General features: G+C 36.1%; 1 protein-coding gene and 2 long non-coding RNA genes across 6 annotated transcripts in view; 1 reads left to right on the forward strand and 2 right to left on the reverse strand.

Annotated features, from left to right (window-relative positions):
* Positions 1-1,906: 1,906 nt before the first annotated feature.
* Positions 1,907-18,613, reverse strand: LOC141379239 (uncharacterized). The gene is made up of 3 exons (XR_012395707.1): positions 18,440-18,613; positions 5,978-6,071; positions 1,907-5,434 (listed from the first exon to the last, which is right to left on the reverse strand). It is a non-coding gene; the product is annotated as an uncharacterized lncRNA (long non-coding RNA).
* The window catches only part of moxd1 (monooxygenase, DBH-like 1), a 46,745-nt gene continuing 37,851 nt past the window's right edge, over positions 10,065-18,958 (forward strand). For 3 of the 4 annotated variants that reach the window (XR_012395670.1, XR_012395671.1, XM_005160591.5), the window contains exons 1-3: positions 10,065-10,460; positions 15,567-15,713; positions 18,461-18,628. Coding sequence is in view for 2 of the 4 variants with exons in the window: in XM_005160591.5 (XP_005160648.1) it covers positions 10,191-10,460; positions 15,567-15,713; positions 18,461-18,628 (585 nt within the window). In the remaining 2 variants the exon portion in view is untranslated. The remainder of the gene's footprint in view (positions 10,461-15,566; positions 15,714-18,460; positions 18,629-18,958) is intronic. The other variant, NM_001045206.2, reaches the window with a different exon arrangement.
* On the reverse strand, positions 12,010-15,345 carry LOC137488649 (uncharacterized). The gene is made up of 6 exons (XR_011007780.2): positions 15,144-15,345; positions 14,763-14,898; positions 13,932-14,044; positions 13,799-13,840; positions 13,391-13,477; positions 12,010-13,006 (listed from the first exon to the last, which is right to left on the reverse strand). It is a non-coding gene; the product is annotated as an uncharacterized lncRNA (long non-coding RNA).

Raw genomic sequence — 18,958 nt, forward strand, 5'->3', positions numbered from 1 at the left:
TAGTTGGATAACAACCATTGAAGTGCTGATTGGAAAGTTGTTCCAGGATCAACATAGATTTAAATCCAGTTACATGTCCTATCAGTTTGGCATTTTAATAATGTTAACATTCTCTTGTTGAATAAATTAGGGTTGTACACACTTTAGTTCTGGTAACTTAATGTACTAGGAGTTGCACCAACTAGTCGACTGATCAATTCTAATGCTCTGTCATGACGCTTTTTGATTGATGTTGACTAGTTGCAGTGAGCAGATCACGTGGTTTGACCTGAACCACATGGCAGCATACACATGAAGGTGGTTGACTGAATGAAACTGCCCTAGGACTATTTAAAGTAATTTTTAAAATGTCATATTTATTATGTCAGCGTTAAAGACTCAAATGAACTTTGAGAGAATTTTAAATTGCCAAACAGGTGATAATTCGATCGCGCCATGCAAATACCCTAGAACAGATTGTAGCCAATTGTGATTTACTGTAACAACACTGGAAAAGTAATGTGATTGGCTGTTGTCCTCTGTAAAGTGTAGATGCTGACATGTTTTGTGAATGAACTGTAAGATGCAGAGAATCTGAGCACAGCCGTTATGTTATTATGAAATAACTTCACATAAATTTGTGTGTTGATCATTTATGTATTACTTCTGAACCAAAATATCTGTTACTGTTTCATTCTTAGTAGTACGTGCAGTGATCAGTGTTGACTGCCTTGATTTTATTTAACCTCTATGACGTACACACTAACATTTTCAAAACTGAACCAAATGATACAACCTGTTTTTTTTAAAGGTGTTAAGGGTCTAATCCAATAGGAAAATTACCGACCTACGTCACACATGACGTCTCACGGGTTCAACCACGCATACTGGTTGCAAAAAAGACCAGTTCCAATAGCAAACATGTCATGTTGTGCGGTAGGATGCCAAAATCGAGTCCAAAAATCATTCATTAATTTTCTCTTTGGCTTAGTCCCTTTATTAATCTGGGGTCGCCACAGCAGAATTAGCAGGTGCAGTTGGCTGTCAGAATGCAGTTGTTTTGCTGGTTGATGATTACTCAGGAACGTACAGTTCCATCTTCTTTCCTTATCTTTAGCAAGGCAGAACCTCGGTTTTTAGCCCTACAGAATTGTAGGCATCCAAAGACGTGTAGGCCTTTAACTTCTCTCCTGTAAAATCATGGAATTTCAATGAGATAGTCGTATGTTTGGGGCTGAATGCTTGGCCATTTCGTCTTATCCAATTTCCATTGGGAGGGTGCTATCGCAAATGGGCCTGTTAGATGAACGGCGCTCAGGTTAACATTAATTTTGCTGAATAACTGTGCTTTTCACTGGGTGACGAGCTCTTATAATACGCTAAAAGCATTAATAATATATATAATATGTAATCAATATAACTTATCTCTAATACAACAACAAACTCTGTACTGTATTGGATGCCATTCCCTTTCTGTAAATGCCAACGCTCCTGGTTTCTTCTGCAACCTCGATGCTTGTGCATCCTGAATGTTTACAAACAAGTAATTCGTCTATTCAATTATTTATTTTAAGCTATGCTAAGCTAGACCCTAACAGACCCTGAGACTGAATGGATTCAAAAATGGTAAAACTCAACTGTTTATCTCTAGGGGATTTGTAAAATAATCATATGAAAAAGTGGGATGTTGCTTAGAAACAAAAAAAAAAAACGTATTGCTATGTATTGCAAAAAAACTACATGAGCCAGACCTAAATAATAAGCTCAATGATGCTCATGATAAGTATAGATATGGCAACACTGTAAAAGCGCACTCTGTAAAACATAATCGAGATGTGATTTGTTTAACATTTTTGAACTAATCTTTGGTCACTGTAATTTTACTTAAGATCAAAAATAGAGCAGACCAAACATGCAAATCACTTGAACATTGCTGAGGTTACCAGAGTGTCAATCATGATAATTTCAGGAGTGAGTCAAGTTCTGTACACACTGCATGATAATTTAGGTAATGTGCGATGAGTTCATGACATGCCGGAATTGCCATAATTACAAGATACCAACCAGTAAAAGACATTTATGTTGTCATAGAACTTGTAATTAGAACTTGTAAACTGCATAATTTTGAGAGCTTGAACCACATGATCACTGCAGATTAAAGTGGTGCTAGTGGAACAAGTGAAGAACGATGAAAAGGACAGAATTGTACTTTTTAGATAATTGTCCATGCATATTTACATACATGCAGTATAAGCACTACACAGTAAAAATGGCAAGTATTTGACTTAAATTTCAGAATCATCAAATTCATAAGTCATAACTTATGCAGCTTCATATTTAGGACATTTTGATTGCTACTGTGTATCAGGCAGCATTTTTAAAATCTTGAAAGGGAGAAGAACATAATTCTGAGTTTGACGTCAAAACATTTAAAACGTTTTGTCATCTTAAAATTATGGTAATTACGACATGGCATGAATGCAGCATTACTCACATTTTTAAATGTGTCTTTCACTCCCGACATTTTAAAATGTATGTGGCCGATATCGCATTATCCTGTTGTGTGACACTTTCTCAGGATTTTAGTTTCCACAATCAGCAAAGTTGTGATGGCCACTTAGGCTAAATGCAGAAGCAATCATGCATCCGCCAATCCGCTGTGCAATTTGTTTTAAAGATTCAAATTATTTTTGATAGATGCATGATAGATGAGGTCAGCTGTCGATGCACTGGGTGGTAAGTGAAAGTCTAGGTGGGAAAAATCAACAGAAATTGTTGGTTTCGAGGACTGGTGAAGAGTGAGTGATAGGAACAGTCAGAAGCATTCTGTGGTCTGTCTGCAAGTGTGTTTGAGTATACAGTATGTGTGTGTCCTGATCAGAGTTGGCTGTATTGCGTTCCACAGTAACGTGTTAATGTATTTTGATTACATTTTTGAGGAAAGCAGTAATGTAACGAATTACATTTTAAATTTGTTTAATTTGATTACAGTTACTGAAGTCAAAGTAATTGCGTTACTTACATTACAAATATAGTTTTTAGAAGGAAAAAAATGCTTCTTTCAAATCACGTTTTCAACAGCAACGTCGGTTAATAAGCATGCTCTTCTAAATTGCTGGAGAATGCCAGCTGAAATGGCTGCTGTTTCGAGTGGTTAATTCTTAAGGGGAAATACTTACATTACTTTGATTTCATTGAGCGGAAAACCAAATATTTTGCTGTAATGCAGCCTATGTCCAGTCTCTTAACAACTTTCGACTGCTTTTAACTCGTCCAGCAACTTGTTCAAGCACTAGAACAGAAAACATTCTACGACAATACTCGTCACCAAGCAGGACAACGGTGCCCAAAAACACAGCGATCCATCTCAGCCTAAATTGAATTTTTGTGCATGATCAGGAGTACAGGTATCTTCTGAATATGAATAGAAGCGTAGCTGCTTATACTGTAGGGCCGTTCACATATTGCGTCGTTTTGCATGCTTACCAAGGGCCGACTGGGACAGCATTTTCACCCATGAAACATTACTGGAGGTCAGGCCAAAGTGAGGAGTGGGGGGTGGGGTGTTGGGTAGAGAAGCGCAATGTTTATGAATCCCTGTGGCATGTCAGTTGACCGTCTGGCCACCGGTGCTCCCTATGGCCAGTCCTACACTGGCGCTCAATTTACCAGGTACACCAGTTGAAAACCTTCAGGCGAGTCACGCGACAAGTACAAATAGATCAGCTTCATGTTTGTATGGAATATACACATTTCGGTAGTCTAATTACCTCAGACAAACAGAACAACCAAACATTGCAGTGCTTTTGCATACTATGGATGTCAATAGTTACAGGTATCCACTTTTCTTTTTAACTTCTTTTGTGTTAAAAAAAAATGTTTGAACAAGTAGATGATAAGAGAATTTTAAGTATCGGACAAACTATCTCTTTAAATATTTTGAATATGTCAAGCTGCTGTAAACCCATTGAAATCTTTTTCAGTAAATATTAAATTACTGAAAAAGCTGCAGTTTATTTTGCATTTTTTAGGTATATTTTATATGTTTAAAAGTAAAGTAATTAGTAATCTGATTACTTTTTACATAAAAGAATTAGTAAATTTATCAGATTTGTAATTTGTAATCTTTTACTTTTTTAAAGTAACCTACCCAACACTGATCCTGATAACCATCACATTATAAGGACTAAATGTCCCCAATGCATGAGTATAATAAAACCTGTAATTTGTTTTCGTATAGAGAATTTTTTTGGTCCAAATTAAGAAAACTAAGCATAAATCAAACAGAATGAAATATTTTACAAACATAAAACTGTTTCTGCGAGGACTGGGGTAAAAGGACCTAATTTACAGTCTGTATGGTATAAAAATCATTACGGCTATGAAAAGTTCCCATAAAACATGAAAACAAAACTTGATAGCTGTACAAGTGTGTGTTTTTGTTTGTGTGTGTGAGTGTAGGAGTGTGTGTGTGTGTACGTGCACACTTCTTGAAGGACATGCAGAGCTGTATTCGGGCTTTCAGTCAAATTTTTGTATCTAATTTTTTCATTCACATAAACCAGGGGTGTCCAAACTCAATCCTGGAGGGCCAGTGTCACAGAGAGTTTAGCTCCAACCCCAATCAAGCACACCTGAATCCGCTAATCAATCTCTTACTAGATATACCAGAAACTTCCTGGCTAGTGTGTTGAAGCAGGTTGGAGCTAAACTCAGCAGGACACCAGCCCTCCAGGACTGAGTTTGGACACCCCCTGACATAAACAGTCTGTAAAAATGTGCAACAATCATGTCAGTTTAACGCTGCGTGAAATGCAAACCCCATTTCAATCTTGCTAACTGGACACAGTGGTAAAATCTCATAGAATGTTCCATCCTTAACACTTACACACACATTGAGCAGCCCAATACAAACACCACAATCAGCCACTGTTTATATGATTTAGAGAAGAGATGCCTAAAGTAGGGCCCACAGCGGCAGCAGGAATGCGGTAGATGTACCGATCCATTGTAAAAAAGAAGCCGAAAGGCAAAGCTCCTTTTTTTACCAGTCAATCTACGTTCCTACTCTCACATATGGTCATGAGCTTTGGGCCATGACCAAAAGGACAAGATCTCTGATAGAAGTAGCCGAAAGGAATTTCCTTCACAGGGTGGCAGGGCGCACCCTTATGGATAGGGTAAGGACCTCTGTCTCCCGGGAGGAGCTCTGAGAGTAGACCTGCTGCTCCTCCACATTGAGAGAAGTCAGCTAAGGTGGCTTGGGCATCTGTTTTGGATGCCTCCTGGACGCCTACCTAGGAAGGTGTTCCAGGCATGTCCCACCAGAAGGAGACCTCGAGGAAGACCCAGGACATGCTGGAATATCGTCTCTCGGCTGGCCTGGGAATGCCTCAGGATCCCCCCGGAGGAGCTGAAGGAAGTGTCTGGGGAGAGGGAAGTCAGGGTTTCTCTCCTAAGACTGCTGCCCCCGCAACCCGGCCCCGGAAAAGTGGTAGAAAATGAGAAAATGAATGAATGAATGAATGAATGAATGAATGAATGAATGAATAAATGAACGAACATTTGAAAATTACCAATGACAATTATATTTACATCTGGCCCATTACCCTCAATCAAGTTTGGTTTTTGGTCCTGCATAAGGAAAATTTTGGGCACCACTGATCTAGAGTGTGAGCTAATGAAAGATGTGAAAATGTGGAGATGGAAAATGAATTAGTTGTTCTTGGCGTTTTTTTTTTTTTGTTTGTTTTGTTTTGTTTTTTGAGAGAGAGGTGTTTTATTGAGAAATTTAGTTATATCTATAATCCCTCTTTGTTCACACATTTAGGGGAGTATCGTGGGGGTTGGTGGAGTCTAAAAAATGCATGCACAGGTATTTCCAATTATGCATTGCGAAACAGATGGCAAATGAAGATGATTGAACATTAAAACAACAGTAGCTCATGTGACTCGCTATAAAAGACAACAAAAATTACCAAGTTCATACATAACTTACATTTCGTGTGTGAAAGCGAGTCTCCTCTTGCGGAGAGAGTGTCCCCTGAAAGCTGCTCGTATTTTATCCACTCTGAGGTGATGGAGGGATATGCCTGGAGGAGAGAAATGAAAAGGATCCGAGTAAAAATTAAATGGCTCCGTCTGGCAGTCAGCTCAGCGGGGGCCTGGGGTTAATCAGAGGGGGTGAGAAAGAGAGAGAAGGAGAGAGAGAGAGAGAGAGAGAGAGAGAGAGAAACACTAGGAAAACGACAGTAATGCAGACAGACTGGAAAGCATCAGAGAGGCAGAAACAGAGCAAGAGGAGAGACTAAGAGAGCAGCGAGTGTGAGACATCGAGTCAAATACAGACAGAAAGATTCATCAGGATGGAAAGACACGGGGACAGGAGGCATGTTTAGAGAGGCTCGGCTGCCCTCAGAGACCTTTTGAACCTTCCACAGTGGGTCTGTCTGTGAGTCAGAGCTGTGTGTGTGTGTGTGTGTGTGTGTGTGTGAGTGTGTGTATGCCTGTCAAAAAGCAGGTGCGAGGATGTGCAAGTTCACTCTCTGTGGTCTCAGTCTCTATGGAGTCTGACCATAGAAAGTCATAAAGTCCTGAAACAACCTGGAATCTTAATTAACTATATACTAAAGTTATTTGGCTTTATTTAATGCGAGCACTATAACGCATATTTTATAGAGAAAAAGTGAAATTCAAATTCTGATCTAAAGCAGCTTTGAGACTGTGTTGGTTCAGATCAGATCAATAATGGTGCTTTCACACTTGGTTCAATTGCCCCCAGCCCCCCCACCCCATTAAAAAATATATAGTTTAAAGGGTCTAATAATTTTGACCTTAAAATGTTTTTTTTTTTGTTGTTGTTTAAAATAAAAACTGCTTTTATCCTAGCCGAAAAAAAAACAAATACTATCTCCAGAAGAAAAAAATATTACTAAACAGTGTGAAAACGTCCTTGCTCTGTTGAACATCATTTGGGAAATCTTTAAAAAATAAAAAAAATTAAAGGGGGGCTAATAATTCTGACTTCAGCTGTGTATAAATATAGTTACTTTACATCTTATCCTACCCACACCCCACTTAAAATGAGAAGTTTACTGTAATTATTTTACTCTGAAATATTGTCCTATTTCAAATCCATTTTACAATGAAAGTTCAGCTTGTGTCCATGTGCCTTACTACGACAGTATGCTAATCTCCATCTGAGAAGCCACATCTAATGAAGGCTAAATGTCTTCAATGTGATGCATATAGAAAGTTCCGCTGAATAGTCAGAAGCCATTATCAGCAGTTTAACTCCACACAGGCTTGTGAAGTCAATTATGCTGCATATTATATGCAACTGAAAGCACCCATTCAGCTTTAGATACTTACAGTGTCTATGAAAGAGCTGTGCAAATACAGTAATGTCTATTGGCCTAATATACTGTAGGAATATGGGTCAATCGCCATGAAGAAGTTCTCAAAACGCTGTTGGAGGCCTCCAGAGAGGAAAACCGCATCACCTGAAGAGACAAGTCACTTTTTTCAAAAGCAATCAAAAGCGATTTCTAGCTCTGCATTAAGGCTTTTTGGTGAAGAAATTAAGGAAAGTTGTTTCTTAACTGCCTTAAAACTTTGGCTGAGGAGTGCTCTACATTTCCAAAAGAAAAGCAATTTCACGCTTCATTCCAAGATCCAAACACCACCTTATTGGAATTAACACTATTGCACATCAAGACTTGAAAACTTCGTTAGTGCACTAAAACTCCTTAATTATCAGTTTGATAACACACCATGTTAACAAACCTCCCATGATAATATCTTCAACAGTTTCACCAAATACCTTAATTGCCCACAGAAACAACATTTATTCGACAAGTAGTCTATTTAATTTTAAATCCAAGGTAAATAGGGGTATTTGGAATCCTGTGAATTCTAGAAGTCCTTGCACAGACATTACAGAGTAAATATTCTAGTATTTTATAGAGAAAATGTCAAACCCAACAGTTATGGATTTCAGTATACTTAGCATTAATATTTTACATCAATTAAATCTTAGATTCTGGTTACAAGAGCAACTCTCTGTAGGCAATTTTGGAGGAAGAGGTTTCCCAGCAGGTGGTAAAATCGTGTCGGACCCTGTTCGCGTTCATCTGTTGGAGTTTGAACTCAAGCCATTGGGAAAAGGGTATTATCGCTGAATAGTTAATCGCTGTACTCTACTGCCCTCTAGTGTATTCAGATAAACCTACAAAACGTGGTCCGAGGGAAAACAAATAAGAGTTGAGGATTTGGGACATTGATCAGAGTGGCATAACAAACGTAGAGGCCTCAAGTTTTCAAAAATGTAAAAGAATGTATGATGTTTCATGTTTTTTTTAGAAAAAAATGTTGACAGACTCGATCTGTTTTCAAGACAGCATCTATTCAATTCAATTCATCTTTATTTCTAGCGCTTTTACAATGTAGATCGTCAAAACAGCTCAACTGACATTTTAACTGTGTCAGTCCAGTTTTCAGAGTTCAAGTTCAATTCAGTTCAGTTCGGTTTAATTTTCACTGCTGAAAGTCCAAACACTGAAAACCAGATCCATCCATATTCCATCCATAACGCTTCAATTATTACAGATCTGAAAATCAGCATCATGTTGCCTTCACTCTGAATAGGATTTAATGAATGAATGTACTCATTTTACAAGCCTATGCATCATCCCCACTAGATGGCAGTCATTATTCACAAATACAATGCCACAGAATTACAGCTAGAATAGAATAGAATAGAATAGAATAGAATAGAATAGAATAGAATAGAATAGAATAGAATAGAATAGAATAGAATAGAATAGAATAGAATAGAATAGAAGCATGTATTGATAAAAAGGGGCAACATTCACATACTCCACTATATTTCCATATAGTTCTCATCATATTTCCTAATTTTTATGAAATAACTTATGTTGAGGTGTGTATTTATAAAGATCTAAGTTTCTGATGTCTTGGTTTGATTCAAATGAAGTGGATTTATATATACATACATATTTACAAACTTTTGCCTAATTTTTACTCTTCTCTCTCACACAAAAAAGTTTACAAGTTGCCAAAATTCATAGACAAGTTGCCTTACTTGATTTACTTGTCCAACTGGTACAGTGATTAAATTTTTGTTGTTGTTTTCCAGAGTAAGAGATAACTGTACAAATATGATGTTTGCTCAGTTCAAAAATGCTGATATTGTGAATGCTAAACAGTTTTTCAAAGCTGTGCACTTCTTATGTGTTATCTTCACATGCTGAATGCACGTTGCACTACAGTGACATACAGTATACACAGTATTTCACACTCACAAACATATTGTAAATACAAAATATTGGCTTGGTGTATTGTATTTTTATTAGCGCTTATTTGTTTAAAAAATAAATAAAAAATTTTATAAATATACATTTATTTATTTATTGCATGCTTACTTTAATGATCATTTTATCTCATTTTTAATTGTTTATAGTCATTTTGAGACTTATAATGTGTCTCTGTAAATGCTGGTTGAGCACCACAGGAGTACCAAGGAGGTCTTGTTCTCAGACTTTAAAAAATTAAATATTGTACTGTAGGAGTTACAAAGGCCTGTTGTTGTTGTTGTTGTTGTTGTTGTTGTTGTTGTTGTTGTTGTTGTTGTTGTTGTTGTCGTTGTGTATATAGGATGTCTAGATTAATACAATATGGGCTACTTTTTAATTGCTATTACATTAATTAATTAATGTAATATGCTATTAACTATAATATTTTAAGTTTATGATATGCTTCAACAGCCAAAATAAAATTGATGAACGGTATTTGAACCCTGAATATGGTCAAAATATCCAACATTTAAGCGGTTCTAACCAATGGACTTGAAATACAATTACTCTGTGTTATAACGGTGTGTTGTAAAAGCACCGTCGGTTATAATGTCTGGAAGGCAGCGGTTTTATAATAACGTGGTCGTTGAACTTGTGTCGCGTCGCGCGCTCGTCGACACGGTGTTCAGCTAAATGTCTTTCCACATCAAAGGGGAAACACACAAGTTTCAACAGTTCAGCGGTGGGAGGCTGCCAAAGCTTGAAAGGCTCATTCGCCTCCAATGCACCAAAGCAAACAAACACTCTTGCCCTCGGAAGTTGCATATTTCCATAAACTGCTCTATGGATAAAAAGCGTGCCTGAGTGCAGTAGGAACTGTTTGCGATTAAGCTCGATATGTCTGAAAATAAGCTTTTTTGCGCAATTGTTTTCTTAACTTCACTCTTTTGCTCAACATGCTCACAGGGGACACGGTTTGTTCATTCAGCTGCTCTGGATGCGGAGAGGAGATACAACATTAAGTGGGGATTTGACGAGTCCACGATAACTTTTGAGATAGAAGTGGAAACGAGGGGGTATGTGGGATTCGGTTTGTCACCCACCGGTGCGATGTCTTCGTCTGATATCGTTATAGGCGGTGTGCTCAACGGAAGCCCATATCTGCTGGTAAGCGTGCGCACACACCTTTGCCTGCCAACGCATCTCTCGTTTAATTGTAAAGTGGGCTGTGTACAGTTTAGACTGTCCCAGTGTACAATTGTTGTTTTTTATATTTGTTGTGTCGGATTATTGCAATTTTAACTACGGGAATGAAGTCTTATTTGCCTTGCTTTTTCTTTCAAAATAAAAAGTGTTTATGGATTTGTGATTTAAACATTCCAAAGTTTTAAACAGCCTAAGAAAAAAAATAGGATAAAGATTGAGATGACGTCTTTGCCTCTATTTACAACCATATCTACTGGTTATAATGAATGAATGACAATTAAAAGTAAACTTTATTTTTAAAGTGGGGAGAGGGCAAACATTAGCATTACCTTATTCAACTTATTTAAACATATTGTTTGCATAATATGTGTTTTTTTTTAAACATAACAGTTATACACATCATAAACAGCTAATAATTAGTTTGGATTGGCAAATAAAATTAACCAAAAAAAAAAAAAAAAATGAAAACACAACTTGTATAATAAAATATTGCATCTTAAAATATAACATAACAGTACTTACTAATTTATTACTTCAAATGGGAGTCTTATACCTATTAGTCATATAATATAGTCCAAAGCTTTTATTTTCATATGCATATTTTTGCCTTCCATAAATCACATTACAAAATAGAGCTAAAAACATATGCAAGTAATAATATTTCAGTATGTAATACTGCAGTGTAGTACATACATGCAATCTAAATGTATTGGAACATTATATAATTATATTTCAAAATTGTGAGCAACACTAAAGTCCCCTGTCTGATGATTTAAATATAGCTTTTTGTGTCCTGAAATCTGTTGTAATGGACAATGACCCACTGACCTGACTGCATACGGCTGACCCTGGATTATATTCAGACAGCACTTAAACACACAACACTGTTTCAGAAGAAAGCAGGGCAATGTTTAAACATATTCACACACACCTGCTGGCCACATTCCCTGCTCATTATAATCCCCATCCAGCTGTTGGAAATATACAGCAGTCATAGATGTTTACTGTTAGTATTCAGCACTGTTCATTAGCAATCTTTCATTAAAACCTCCTTGACACTATATCTTGCTGTTTTAGTTTTGTACGCATAAACGATGACACATTGTGTTCTAAAACATACTGTATCCATTACAAATGTGTATTGAAAAAAAATAGGCCATTTGTCGATGCCGCTGACCAAACAATTTGATCAAAGATTATTAAATGTGACCACATGCAGACAAAAACCAATACGATTTACTCACACTGTTAGACATTTCAAAGGGTTTTTACAGTAACTTACTGGCAACACTGTTGCCAGTAAGTTACTGTATTTTAGATTTACAGTATACAACTGTAAATCCGTTTACAGCATGTTACTGTAGTGTCTGAAAATGGTTAACTACTGTAAAAACCTAAGTTAACAGTTAGCTACTGTAAACCTTTTAATTTTGTCCTAAATATTTTATAATATAATTTTATTAATATTATTTTAATACTATAGACCTAAAAAAGACACAATTACAAAATATTAACAAAATAAACACTCTTTATTTAAAACATTGGAGATGCTTAAAACAAGCTTAAAAATGTGTAAAAACATTACATTTCAATCATTCAAAATATTTTATTTTAAGAAAAAAAAACATTGAAAATGACAAAGCACATTAACATACATGTACAAAACTAATTTAAGTGTCTGACCTGCATATTGTTGAGAAAAAAAAACCCAATTGTACTAAGTACTACTGACATTAAACCAGACACAATTACAAAATATTCCATTCTTTAAAACATTAAAAATGCTTAAAGCATTTAAGGAAAATGTGTGAAAATTACATTAAGCATTAAAATCAACACATTAAAAATAAATAAATCACACAAAGCACTAGAACATACATGTACAATAAAAATTTAAACTTCTGAATTGCATATTGTTGGAAAAATAAATATTTGTAACTATTAGCCGACTCAGAAACAACCCAACTTTAAAATATTACTAATTCTGGTGTCAAATGCTCAACAAGGTCTGAATTCACATGTTCAAATGCAATTCATCTTTATTTCTATTGCACTTTTACAATGTAGATCAATGATGTCAAAGCAGCTTAACATAGAAGTTCTTGTAAATTGAAGCTGCTTCAGTCCAGTTTTCAGAATTGAAGCAGTAAATGTCACTGCTGAAAGTCCAAACACTGAAGAGCAAATCCACCGATCCACCGATCGTAGCCAAGTGATCCAGTGGCGACAGTGGCATGGAAGAAACTTCACCAACTGACGAAAGTGTAGAATAAAATCCCTTGAGAGATACCAGGCTCAGTTGGGCACGACCAGTTCTCCTCTAGCCAAACTTGTGCAATGCCGCAGTCTAGGCACCAGAGGCTTGAAAGTTCACCAGCGGGTGGTCAGGCTGGCCCATTGGATCAATGCGGAAACTCATTGATCACGTGTGTCTTTTAGGATTCACTCCTCCATGACCACCACAGCATCTGGTCAGGATTTGGCCCAGTCCAGGATTATGAAGAACTCTGGATAAGGACAAACAGACTAACATAAGCATAGAAGAAGCTTGTTTAAAAAAAATAAATCATATACTGGTTAATTATTTTGAAGCATGGCAGCTAGGTTGGGGTAGTTTTCAGCTGGTACTGAGCAACTGGCTCCTGCTCATAACCTGCTCACTACCATGTTTAAAAGATAACTAACTAGAATGTCCTGTTTATTTTTTTCCCTAACAAGGTTTTACAAAAACATTGTAGCATTTGTGATGGGTTGATTCACTGCAGGACAGATTAGACTATTTGTTTTATGTATTCCTAATAAACTAAAACTGACTGAATACTGATAAAACTATTGAGAGTGTCTCACCTAATCCAAGTTCTCAGTTAGCTGGTGAAAGAAGGATAACTCACTGTTGTTCATGGTTGTCATTCTCTTCAGTACTTCTCCTGCTATCTTCTGGCTCACTCTGGTTGTTGCTGTGCATTTTGTTTCATCCTCTGGAATTATTTATACAAAAAATTGTATTATTTTATTTATTACAAAATATTAAGGCAACATGAAATGGGGAAAAAGACATTTAATACATAGACAAATGCATGTATCCCAATACTAATTATTGTATTTTGAAATGTCTGACCCATGACAGACCTCAATCTGCTCAAAAATATTATAAACAAAGATGAAAAAAAAAACTACTAAATGGTTTAATAAAAAAGGGAAAACGATTTTTTTATTTAGCTAGCAACTAAACATGTGACACATTTTGTATTAAAAGTAACGTTAATATATTGAGAAACAAATAGATGTACAGTACTTACTGTTGTATGAGGTCCAGTTTGCACAGGCAGGCTCCCAGTATTCTATATTGAGACCATAAAAAAGCCAAAAATACAGATAAGAATACCATGCTACAATCCACAACCTCCACACAACTTTTTTTTATTTGTTTACCTTGGTTGCTTACTGGTCTTGCTTATTTTTTAAGCATAAGGCTGTGCTGATCAAGATCTCTGAAATGCTGTTTGTTTCTTCAGACAAAACCTGCTGCTGTGCCAGTGCCATATCTAAACAGAAAAAAATATAATGGTAACAATTATGTTAAACCAAATGTCAAGAGTTGTGATAAAAAAAATAATTAGCAAACAATAAATAGCAAAAAGGTGGTTATTAGCATAATGCATAGAGGTAAAATTGGTTTTATATTAGCAGATTCAGACTTCCCCCTTAATAATTTAATTTCATAAAAGTATTATTTGCAAACTCTAAATAGCGAAATCATTTTAGCAGCTAATGACTATCAAAGTACAACATGCTCACGGTCAAATAAACAGTGTTAATGTTGATTTCAAGTCATACTGGCATGCTAATTCTGATCGAATATTCAAAGTAACATGGTAAACAGTATAGAGTCTTCTAAATGAACGAATGTGGGAATATAAAACCAACTTTACCTCTATGCATATTGTAACGTTATAGATTTACGTTAACGTTCTTATAGGTTACGTCGCGATGTTATTTTCTCAAGCTAACGTTATAAGTTACTCTAAACCAGAGAAAAATAAGTTCACAACATCTAATATATATAGTATAAATCAATATAAGTTAAATGTTGCACGTTAAAATGAGTTTGAGTCCAATTCAGTATAAACTTAGCTCAGTTTAGCTAACAGTTAACATTACCATTTTAAGATCGCTTCAGCCAATGTTGCCGAGCAAACAAATGCTAATAGAGGTGCTCAAATCAATGTCGAGTGTTGTCAGCACAGACAGACGCGCTTTTACCTGGATTATTTGTTGGTCTTTCATTCATATTCTTCTGGGGGAAAACACTCTCTGCCGGACCGTTGTCTCGTGCTAAGTGTCCTCCAAAACTGTCTGCATACCTCTGGTTCCCTCCTAAACCAAAACCCGCTGGTTCCTATGTAAATAAATAAAAAGATATGACGAGAACAATGGCTAATAGTCATAAACAGTCTTATTTAAAGTAATAGTAGTGTTAATGTAATAAATTAAATAAAGGTAACATCTTAATAGATGATATATTTCTCAAATGGGCGAAATAACGCCAAGCCAGAGAAAATAATAATAGCCAACTTTATGCTTTACTTTGTTCTATTCTCGTCCACAAAACATTCTGTAAAATGAAACACTGCCTCAGCTTACCAGAGTAAAGTTTGTTAAATCCAGTATGTTCTTCAGGCACACTAATAAATTGTCCTCCAGAATTGCTCCAGGGTCCTCAGGCAAAATGTGGTGCAGAGTAGTCGAATCGCCGCAAGGTGGCGTTGAAGCAGTTGTGGAAAATACAGTATAATACACGAATTTTTACAAATACAGTACATCGCTGTATATGTTGTTCGACGTCACACTAAATTCCCATAATGCAACGGTAAATACAGTTATTTACCGTAAAAGGAATTTGCAGTATTACACTGGGTGAAATACAGTAAATAACTGTGTAATTTACAGAAATGTCTAACAGTGCATGATCCATCAAAACACACTTAAAGGATTCAAACCTGAAATCTACGCTCTAGATCTACACCATAGATCACACCAAACTTTGTTTCTTCTCACTTTGCTCAGGACTACTTTACAGATTCTAACAGAAAGGTCCATAGAGATCCACTCCAGAACTACGAGTTGCTATACGGCAGAGAGAATGACACACATACAGTCCTGGCTTTCAGCAGAAACCTCCAGACCTGCGATGACAATGACAAAATCATCACGGTAGGTTTGACTAGATGCATCATTCTTTGGCTCCAGAACTCTGAGAGAAACAGCTTTCGGTGACAGGGTTTCTTTATTTAATTTTTTGATTGTGTACCAAACCAAAGAATTATCTATTTTTTTAACTTGTCTCTCAGATTTAATTACAATTTCAGCACACCGCAGTTCATCCAGGGGGAAACAATTGTACATACAGTTTTATTGACAGGATAAAGTGACCATGAAATCAAAATAGGGGTTATGTGCAGCAAAGTTCTGTATTCGGTAAAACCTTATGCTTGTGTTAATAATTTAAAGGGACTGTTAATTCAGACATGCTCTTTAGCTTTTATAAATTCACTGTAAACCATGGCTACATGTAGCTTTATGCACGTGAGCATTAAAAAAAAAACATACAGTCAAAACAACATCAATGACTTTGGTTCCTTAAACATTGAGGTGTAATGAAGCAAAGCAGAAAGTTTTTTTTTTTTTAACATAGTTGCCTTTAATCCACAGTCTCAGTAAACAATCCTACTTTCATCACAGTCTGGAGCATGAGCTTAATGTCACATAATGACATATTCAAACACTTGAAATCGAAAACAAAAAATAATCACGTGCACATATTATGCAAGACGAAGCTCCCTCTCCAGACATGAACATGTTCAGGACTGTTTGTCATGGCTGTGGATTAAAGGTAACAGTTAAAATTGCACCGACTGATCATTTTCCTCAGGACCTCAGTGTGTTGCCAAGGGACACAAGAGTTAATTTTGTTTTGCCTGCATATGTTTTCTTGACTCTCAAAATGCAGGAAGCTGAATTGCATTATGAATCACCAATAACCACAAGCTAAAATATTCTCTAATTGAAGAAAAGAGACACAAATTGGTGTTCTTTATGTTAAATATGTAAATTAACATTAGCTTTTTTGTAAAAATGACCAACAATCTTAAATGAATAGTAACATTATGTTTATCCTTCACATTAAAGCAGATAAACACACAGTCTTGTCTTTGGTCGGATTTTCATGTTCTTCTTTGCTTTAAATTAAAGTTTGTAATTATTCACTTCATGTTTGGTTCATGACTTATAACCAGTGTTGGGGAAGATACTTCAGAAAGTAATGCATTACAATATTGAGTTACCCGCCAAAAAAGTTACTAGTTGCATTACTTAGTTACTTTTTATGGTAAATGGTAAGTAATGCGTTACATTACTTTTAAGTTAATTTTGCGTTACTTTTTGCGTTACTCTGACTGAGACTTAATCTCTTTCAGAACTTGCTGGGCTTTTACAATTAACAACACACTGTATAACCTTCATTTATCTTAAAAAAAAAAACATAAAAAAATAATTTAGGATAATGTTATCTTCTAAGAACTTCCTCAGCCCAGAGCTATACATGCCATATATACAGATTAATGATAGTTTAAAGCAATGTGTTTGCTAATTTTGTACTTTTTGTCTTGTTTCAAAAAAGTAAAGTCACTGTTCATTCAGATAACCATTTTTTTGTTTTCTTCCATGTGTTCAAAATAATGAGAATATTTCCATTGCAGAAATGTAAGGCTCTGCCATCATCCTTTCTGTCTGTTCCTGCATTCTCTCATTGCATGTTGGATTCAATGTGACTACGTTCATTTTAAATTCAAGAGTTTGTTTTTTTAAAAGCGAACTAAACTTAAAAGTAATTAACATTTTTTTTTAAATAACAAAAAAATGTTTTTACTTGTTACCTAGAAAAGTAATATTATCACACTTGCATTATAAATTACTTATGTATTATATATTATATAACACGCGTTACTTGTAATGTGTTATCCCCAACACTGCTTATAACACTTTAATGAAGTCACAATGGAAAATGATTTCATAATCAAAAAGTGCGAGGTTTCAACAGGACAATATAATGTCTCGTGGTACTTTTCTCTAGTATGAGAAGCCATTTCAACAGTTGAACAAAATTATTAGTCCTTCTTTGAAATTTGAATTATTTTTCAAATATTTCCCAAGTTATGATTAAAAGAGCAAGATAACCAACTTATTATTTTAAGGTCAATATTATTATCCCCTCAATAATAATAATAATAATAATAATAATTCCTTACATTTATGTAGCGCTTCTGAACACTCAAAGCGCTTTACACTTTGGGAGGAATCTCCTCATCCACCACCAGTGTGCAGCCTCCACCTGGATGATGCGACAGCAGCCATATTGCACCAGACCACACACCAGCTGATTGGTGGAGAGGAGACAGAGTGATAAAACCAATTATGATATGGGGATGGTTAGGAGGCCATGATGGACAGAGGCCAGTCGGCAAATTTGCCAGTGGGGATTTTTAATGACCACAGAGAGTCAGGACCTCAATTTAATGTCTTTTCCAAAAGACAGCGCTCACTGAGTTGTCCAATGACTTGCCTAAGTGACCTAACTTGTAACCTAAATAAATTTGTTAGGACCTTTAATTGTACTTTAGGCTGAATACTAGTATCTTGCAAAATAACTAGTAAAATATTATGTACAGCACTACGATCATGTCAATGACAAAAGAAATTAGTTAATTGTAAGTATGTCGGAAATGTTTAAAAAGTATTAGAGTTTCACAGGAGCTAATCATTTTGTCTTCAGCTGTATTTGCCGCAATCAAAAAGACTATTAAAGCTTCCGTTTCATGTCTCTCTAATATAAACTCAGTTTCCCAACATGTTGTCAGATGATTACTTAAGTGTACAATTACCCATAATTGGTCACTGCTCAGGGCAGTACAGTGAGAGTGATCTGGGCGTTCCATGCAGAGGACGTGGGAGAGTCAGGACTGGTCTACCATGGGATGAACAGAGGCAGAAAGAGTCTGCGATTACTCAACCCTGGAACCGGCCCCAGCATCCCAGCAGGAACAGCTTTCTTTGACCTTCAAAACAAGGAGGTAAGGAAAGAGCATGGGCAGACTGCTGGAGCGCAGACTGCCAGAGAACAGCTTAGCTTTAGGCAGTCTTGTACCTACTGTTTTGTCTATTTTCTTGCACGCTTAAAAATCAAGGTCCTTAATGTCAAGCTTTTGGGTGTTTTCTTACATATAAATCATTGTAAATGCAGACCCTGTTGCCTCCCGATTGGGTATTTTCAATGAAAACAAGGCCTCTTTTATGCCTGTGGGGCACTGCCAAACACTAGGTTTTATAAGAGTGTACATATTTACAACCTCATAACAAATGCTCCACAATGAATGGGGAAAAAACAGGAAATGGGATTAATG

This window comes from Danio rerio, chromosome 20 (genome assembly GCF_049306965.1).
Source record: "Danio rerio strain Tuebingen ecotype United States chromosome 20, GRCz12tu, whole genome shotgun sequence".
Lineage (NCBI taxonomy): Eukaryota > Metazoa > Chordata > Actinopteri > Cypriniformes > Danionidae > Danio > Danio rerio.